The sequence below is a fragment of the Eleutherodactylus coqui genome, chromosome 5 (assembly GCF_035609145.1).
Source record: "Eleutherodactylus coqui strain aEleCoq1 chromosome 5, aEleCoq1.hap1, whole genome shotgun sequence".
NCBI classification, from domain to species: domain Eukaryota; kingdom Metazoa; phylum Chordata; class Amphibia; order Anura; family Eleutherodactylidae; genus Eleutherodactylus; species Eleutherodactylus coqui.
Window position 1 is genome coordinate 216518328 of NC_089841.1, and position 8389 is coordinate 216526716.

Here is an 8389-nt window from a genome sequence, read left to right on the forward strand (position 1 = left end):
TTAAAAGGGTGTTTCCATCTCGGAACGGTCTATGCCATTTTCTCGCATCAGTGAGAGACAGTAGCTCCCATTCACTTCAATGAAAGCTACGGAAACCGCATCGGGATAAGCGTCCAGCTCTTCCCATAGACTTCGGCCAAGTGGCTGTTAGCCATGACAGCAGTATCCTATCTCAGATATGAAAAGCTGAAATGGGAATACTCCTTTAAAGAACATGTGGCTTTTGGACAGAGAATAAAAAGGGTAGCTCTGTTGGCTAGGAGCGGCTCTTAGCCATTTTTTGTGGCGGTTGCTGTGGATTGCGGCAATCCACAGTAACCACCACAAAAAATAACTCATACAAACAAGGCTAAGGGCTCATTCACAACCGTATGCGTAAAACGCTGCAAGTATTACTCATCGTTTTACCGCTGTGTGAGCTGGCTATCCCTGCATAGGGCATTTCAGCAATCCAGATTAGAGATGAGCGAGCATACTCGCTAAGGGCAATTACTCGAGCAAGCATTGTCCTTAGCGAGTACCTGCCCGCTCGGAAGAAAAGATTTGGGTGCCAGTTCGGGTGAGCGGTGAGTTGCGGGAGTGAGCAGGTGGGAGCGGGGCGGGAGAGAGGGAGGGAGAGATCTCCCCTCCGTCGTCCCCCCCCCCCCCCCCCCCCCGCTCTCCCCAACCACTCCCCGCCCCCTGCCGGCACCCAAATCTTTTCTCCCGAGCGGGCAATGCTCGCTCGAGTAATTGCCCTTAGCGAGTTTGCTCGCTCATCTCTAATCCTGATAACTGGCAGGGCTCTCATGCACCTAGCTGTCCAGTTTATCAGCTAACATAACACTCCGAATTGTGTCTCAGGAGGTTTTAAAGCACTCTAATGATTAAACTTTTTACACAATGCTACCTAGTGTACACTTTTATAGTGGGTGGCATCATGTCTGAAGGTACAACAGCAGCATGCCATTTGTTCTATGCATTACGCAATGTGAATTATGTACTATCTGAATTTCCTTCTGTGGATCTGGGCGTGACGCTACTGTTTGCTCTCAAGGTGTAAGCCCTGACTACACTCCGGTGCAGGTACATCCACTTGAAAATGTTCTTAAAGAAAACGTGTCATCAGAAAACAACCTATTGTATAAATCAATTTTTGAAAGAATTTTTGCTGATTTTTATTGTGCCTTACATTTTGAATGTTAGAAAAATTTTAAAAATATAAAAATAGATTATATTAAAATCCTAATATTCTGCAGTTTGCACACAGACCACTTAAGGCTTAAACAGATGGGTGTGTTTTTGTCCGGTTATGTAGACGTGATTATCACAGCCGCGTAACGAGACAAAACAAAACCATAGATTTTATCGGTTTCGTTTTCACGATCTGGATTCCCGCTTATTAATAGTACGGACAAGAAAAGATAGAACTTGCCCTTTCTTTCCCGAACGTAGTTAATACTATATGCCGCAAAGATGGGGCAGGACCTATCTTCCCGCTCTTTTTATCAAACTCCTGCGCCATGACGAGAAGTTTGAATGGCTCAAGAAGGAAAAAAAATTAAACCCTGGTCAGATGTGACTGTGCTCTGTAGTGTCAAGCATAGTTGTGCATATGGCCGTGGGAAGGAGCCCTTATGGTAGGTTCACATGGAACGATCTGCCTTCTGAACAACTGTAGGGGCACTGACGTCGCTGCTACTTGTTAGTGCCCGTGTAATGCAATGCATGCAGCACTTTTTCTTTCGTCCAAAAGCCGGGCAGCTGGGCGGAAAGCAGATAGGCTCCATTATAGTCGATGGGGTCCACTTGATGCTTTTCGATTCCAACCATAGATAGAGCTGTTTGGGCACGGGGATTATATTTTCCTAGTCCCCGAACGGAGCAGAAAAGCGGAATCCTCAACGCAGATGTAAAACTACCCTTAGTTGCCTGTAACATCCAATCGCAGTACAGCTTTCATTTTACCAGAGCAGAATACAAAATGAAAGCTGCGCTGTGATTGGTTGTTATGGGCAACTTCATTCATGTGCTTCAACTACTTTCCTGAATGACTTTCAAAAAAATAGTTGCTACATGTGAAGATACCTTAAGTGTCCGACACTGCTCTCCATCAATAACTCCTACCTCATTCATATGTATAAATCCCATGTTTGCTCCTACAGGTGTGGAGAAGCAGTAGAGAAAAACAAGAGACTGATTACTTTTGAGCAGAAGGAATACCAGCAAGAGCTGAAGAAGAATTACAATAGGTTAAAGGAGAATCTCCGACCCATGATCGAACGCAAGATTCCTGACCTTTACAAACCAGTGGTCAAGCCTCCAAGTGATGCAAGGTGAATGTTACAGAATGGTCGACATCCATACAACAAATAGTAATGTGACAAGATGCAGCTGGATTGAGGTTTATTCTACCATATACTCAATAGTCAATTTGCCAACACTTCCTGTATACTCTGGAAATAACCATGTTTACTCTTAAGACAAGTCCATTAAATAGCTGCCTATCAATACATAGATTTAATTACATTAGACAAAGTAAAGGCCAATTCCATTTCCACAGCCCTGAGCTAGTGTTGCCGTCAATGAGAAATGTTTTACTGAAATTAGATAAAACTAGAGGTCTGTTATAAATGTCAAATCCACATACTGTGAAGCTACTTCTGCTTCTGATCTACTCTTAAGCCCCCTTTACGAGGTTATTGTTCCAAGTGCTCATTAGACTGAGCAGTTTGCATGATAATTGTGCGGCTTGAGCGCATGCAAGAACGATCAGTCATAAATTGCTGATCAGATCTTTCATGTTGGTCCGCAGCTGCATCATTCCATGTAAACAGGCTATTGGTCATCTATGAACGACAGCCTGTTTACTGTAAATGGAGGTGATTGGCCCGGGACGATCCCCAGCCCGCTGTGCCCCCATTCACTAAGCAAAGTGCCTGGGCTCAAACCTGGGACCTCCCGCACTCCAGACATCAGCACTCCTTGCTGAGCTATCGGGCCTCTGGATAGCTCCCTTTGTGGGGTGTTAAACCTCGCTCATAATCGTGGTCTGTTCCCCTGTCCTGGCCCCACCTTGTGCTAGTCAGGCTCATTATATAAACCTGACCCTGCCACTGCACCAGCGCATGATTATTGTGCTCTGCAGCCGTGAACTAGCTCCTCTTCTCTACTACAAGTTACTTGAAGACTTCCTGATAACGACTCCTGGCTTTCCTCCTGACAACGCTACCCGCCTCCTCCATCTGTACTGCGACCCAAGACTTCCTGATTACGACTCCTGGCTTTCCTACCGACAACCCTACCCACCTCCTCCGTCTGCACTGCGACCCAAGACTTCCTGATAACAACTCCTGGCTTTCCTCCCGACAACACTACTCACCTGGAAGTGCCCAACAGTCGTCTCCTGTAAAAGGGGCCTTAGATTTGTGAAAAATGCTTGAATTCTGTTGAAAATATTTACCCTAGTAAGCTTGTTAGACCTTCACTGCCCGAACCACCAGGGACTTCACCATTAACCCCCTTCACCACTTAAGACCACTAGGGACTTTATCTTTAACCCCATTACTATTTAAGGATTATTTGGAGACCTAATTTTGTACACTGAATGGCAGTATTGTGTGGGTAATATAGGTTAATATTATTTGGAATTGTATGGCAGTAATCTGGTATAAACACTCAGGCAAAGACCGTTCTATATGATTGTATTTTAAGATTGCATAAATCCTTATGTTTCTTTAAAGGGTTAAGGTGATTGCTTAAAGGAGTGAAATATTTAATCTAATAAACTATTATCAGATATGATGTTGCGTGCAAACTTTAGGCAGATCCACTAATTTCAGGTATAGCGTTCCAAACTCCTACTGGCATTTAACCTCTCACTTTTGGCCGGAGGGATGCACTTAACACCTCGATTGTATAAAAAGCTTCACATTCTTATCTCCCCACTACAAATACTTGGAATATCTTGCTGTTGCTGTCTTTATTCTTGATTTTTTTTAAAAAAGCCTATATAAATCACAGGCAAATGTCAAAGAAGTATTTCTTGCTGATACTTCGTGTGTGTCCTGTTACCCTTGTGTGACTGCAGGTTCTTCCTTCCGTCCATTACCAATGTCATTGCCAGTCTGTCACAGTCTGTTCAGTGGGAAAGTTGTTGATGCTTTGAATTTGTTTGTGGCTCACAAATGGTTTGGTGACAATAGAGCCATTATTTCCATAGATTGTACACAGACTGAGGATTCTCAGAGTTGTGGGCTGGGTCCATCCTTCACTTCACAGATGGCTGGAGCTAGGTGAAAGTATTCCAGGCATGCAGGGAATTGCAAGTGAGCTTGTTCTGTGTTTTGTTCCTGCCGTAGAAAGGGATGTCTAACAGAAAATCCATTTGTTGACCACAAAGTCAAACTAAATCATCCATAGAAATAACCGGATCTGCTGAGGACTTATCCTGTTAAGACGTAATTCTATATCACTATGTAAAGAGAATCTGTCACCAGGTAAATGCTGTCCTTCCCAAAGCAGCATAAAGCAATGAAGGAGACCCATTTTCCAGCACTTTTCTTGCAGCAGTTTTCATAATTTCACTGTTTATCAGCTGCAGCACAAGCCAAGTACTGAGTGTTCATGAGTGCCCCCCTTTCCCAACCATGGTTGATTGATAGCTTTCTCCCTATACTATGCATAGGGAGAAAGCTGTCCATCAGTAGATAGTAGATACTGGCGCTGGCAGCTGATGATTAGCGAGGACTCTAAAGTGTGTGCGCACATCATTGATTGGACTTCAGTGCCGCTGCTCAATGGTACTTATTCAAAAACTAGTTGAAGAAAAAAAGTGGAGACACAGCGCTGAAATCAGGGTCTCTGTCACTGCTTCATACTGCTTGCAAATGGGGAAGCACACACCTAGTGAAAAATTTGCTTTAAGTCTGCATGAATATTGACTCTTGAAAGGCATCAAAATTGCCTACAAATCACATGTATGTGAAGCCCATGGTTTTCAATGGGTTCCTTCACATTTGCAATGTTTTGTAGGCTGCTTCATTGCGAGAAAAAAAAACGCGGGTTGCTATTGCCGCGATTTACACTGTTTTTTGACTCATATTTTCCTATGGAGCCTTCCTTCCTGTTGCATCGCATTGCATGAAAATGCGGTGTTTGTGCGGTTTGATGCAACTTTTACAGTAGGAAGTCCTACTGTAAAAGCCCTAAAATAAGCCCTATCCGCATTAAAAAAAATAATAATACATCACCTAAAAGGCGCTGTCCTCTCTGCCACCCAGCTCCTCTCCAGCTCCGACATTTGTCTTGAGTCTTCTGCCAGAATGCTTCCTGGATTGGAGATTCAAAAACTCCGCCCCCAGGAATTGCTGCCTGTGATTGGTTCATCGAGCGCTGCAGTGATTGGCTGAACCGCGGCACTCGAGAGCCAATCGGAGCCAATGCTTCCTGGAGGAGGGGTTTTTGAACCTCCAATCCCTGAAGTGTTCTGGCAGAAGACTATAAAGGCAAGTGCCAGAGCTGCAGAGGAGACGCACGGCAGAGAGGACAGCGCCTGTTAGGTGATGTATTATTATTTATTTATTTTTAGTGCAGATAGGGCTTATTTTAGGGGTTGCGCATATAGTTCAAACCCCCCTCTCCTGCTACCCCTGAAAATCCTGAGAAAAGAGCGCTACAAGATTGCGATATTGCTGTGAGAAAATGCAATGATATCGCACGGAACACCGATGCGATATCTCTGTGATTTTCTCGCGGTGATATTGCTGTCGCTCATGTGAAAGAGGACCCAAACTTTGATTTACACAGTAGCCACAGACAAGTGGCACTGAAGGTAGAAAATAAAATGTGCTAAACCACTTATCCCAGAACATATGAAAGTTGTGAATTTTGGTGCATTCTATATTTGTACAAAAATTTGCAACTCTTACGTTTTCTCAACCCGATTTTCCTTCTAGAGGATGGCTGGTTTGTATATGGTTATTGATGAATCATTGATTTTGGTAAGATGCCTAAAATATAAGTTACCACTGTGTGATGTATATAACATTTTATTTTTCTCTTGCAGGGGGATCCTCCATAGATCCAGCTTCAGAAAATATGACTCGCAGGTCTCTCAGAGCAGCTGATACATCTAGGTAGTGACAGAAGACAATCATCAAATATGTTTTGGACACGCCGATCACAGTAAACAGATCCAATCTGCACTTGTTGTTTGACTATACAGTATAAATTAGTGTCTCCAGACAAGCTTTGCATAGATTGCCATGTGTGATAAGAAGTATTTCTTCAGTTATTAACCTAGAAATCACTGGCCTGCCAATGCTGGAGTACAGTCAGTGTTATCATAGACTTGTTCACACCGTATACCCACAGGAAAACGGTCATCACAAACATCATCAAGATTGGGTTGCAAGTTTTTAGTAAATTGTTAATCTGGCTCTAGCGATTTCAGTATTTTTTCCTTTCCACGTCAAACAAAAAAAACTCAACATCCATGAATGGAATATAACAAATTAGGTACCCAGGAGATATATATTATCCACTGATATGGCAGAAGAGGGAACAGCGCAGTCGAGCCCCCCATCGACCTCTGGATATGTGGATAATGTATACTCTACTGGCCATCACCATAGCCTCAAGATTCTGAAATCTGAGCTAAAAATAATAAATAAGCGGAGGTACACTTCAGCTTCCTTATGTCTTGTAGATTGCTTGAACATGCTTATAATACCCAGTTTCCCTGAAAATAAGACCTACCCAAAAGTAAGCCCTAGCATGATTTTTAGATAGTGTCCAGGCAGCTATACATGTAAAAGAGAAATATTTGGAGCAAAAATTAATGTAAGACCCTGTCTTATTTTTGGGCAAACACAATAGGTACAAGCAGAGCACTGACTTTATTCTGTGGTACTATGACGCTTGAATTACTCTTGCCAATAAACTGGCTAGTTTGAAGGTGTCTAAAAACCGCTAAAGTATCTCATTAATCTAAATCGCCAGTGAAGAAAGAAAGGGTTCCTCTTTATGTCTGCAAGGTAGACCGTAGAGTTGTAAATATAAGTATATGAATAACATGCTTTTTTTAGATTGTGCCTTTGGCCGCCTGCAGACGGGCAGGTTGGATCCGGCTGTGAGGATTCTCGCCGCGGGACCCGACTCGAGCGCCTGCAGAGAGCAGCGCGTACTCACCCGCGGCGGCCGGGCACTGACGTTTCTGTGTGGGTCTCTGCGAGCCCCGCAGAGAAATAGAACATGCTGCGGTTTGTTTGCCGCGCGAGATTTTTCGCGGACAAACTGCAGCCGCCTGCCTAGGATTGCATTTGCTAACGCAATCCTATGGCAGCTTCCAAGGGCGGAATTTCCGCCCGTCTGCAGGCAGCTTTTCCCTAAAAGTGCTGATTTGGAATGCTAACCTTTTTCTATACAGTAGTAAGAGCTACAATGTAGTTTTTTTGAAGTCTTTTTATTACTGTTCATGTACATGGCTGTATAGGCTCACGTATGGTACTAGGTGTTGTACTGCTACTGTAGGTGTACGTTAAGTCCGTGACCGTACAGGATCACCCTTTTATCTGTATATATTTGTTACAGTAGAACTGTATTTGTTGTAGTTGTCCAATGCTAATAAATAAATATAGATACAATATATTTTATTGCTATATAAACCTAGAATGGAATGCGAACAGGGTTATCGCACACAAGATGTCGTGTCAAAGACTCAGTTATGTGTTTGGATAATGTCTTTCTTTATTTTTAATAAATTGTATGATTGTGAACCTGTGAGACCATAAAGTGTATATGAGAGATTAAAGCAAAGCCTTTTCTTCTAAATGCATTGGACAGTGTCTTCTATATTATGGTGTCTTCTATATGAGAAACCCAGAGCAGAAGTAACATGTTGAACCCCTAACATCAATTTAGAGACTATAAACTTTCACATTCTTTGACACTGGACTAATTTTACTGTTATGTTCATCCCTCCCTAGAATTTATCGAAGTCCTATTAATCACAACATATGCGCCCTCTTACCCTCTGTCTCTGGTATTTATTGAAGTGCAAATTAAGTTCACCATGTTTGTGCCCTCCCATGTTATCATGCCCGACACTCATCCCAGTGATGCCCGCTCCAGTGCTGTGACACAGCAGCAAGTATCACCGGCACCGCTTACAGCGCTGCCGGCATGGAGGCGAAGTAGGCCGGAGAGCATTCTTCCCCTGCCTGCCTCTATTCACAGTAAGCAGACAGTCGTACAGAAGTGAACAACTGCTGTTTACACAGAACTGCCAATCGTTCAGTTTTCTGCATGCATTTAAACAGGATGGTTATCGTACAAATTCGCGCCACAATTCTGAATGATAACCATCTCACACTGCTGCTTCTGCTGTAGATCCTCCAAGTAGTGCTGT

At 43.3% G+C, this 8389-nt stretch overlaps 1 protein-coding gene across 4 annotated transcripts in view; it reads left to right on the forward strand.

Annotated features, from left to right (window-relative positions):
* The window catches only part of DOCK8 (dedicator of cytokinesis 8), a 143572-nt gene extending 135765 nt beyond the window's left edge, over nucleotides 1-7807 (forward strand). For all 4 annotated transcript variants that reach the window (XM_066604205.1, XM_066604206.1, XM_066604207.1 and 1 more), the window contains 2 exons: nucleotides 2145-2315; nucleotides 6047-7807. In XM_066604205.1, coding sequence (XP_066460302.1) covers nucleotides 2145-2315; nucleotides 6047-6107 — 232 coding nt within the window. In that variant the 3' untranslated portion in view covers nucleotides 6108-7807. The remainder of the gene's footprint in view (nucleotides 1-2144; nucleotides 2316-6046) is intronic.
* Nucleotides 7808-8389: the final 582 nt, after the last annotated feature.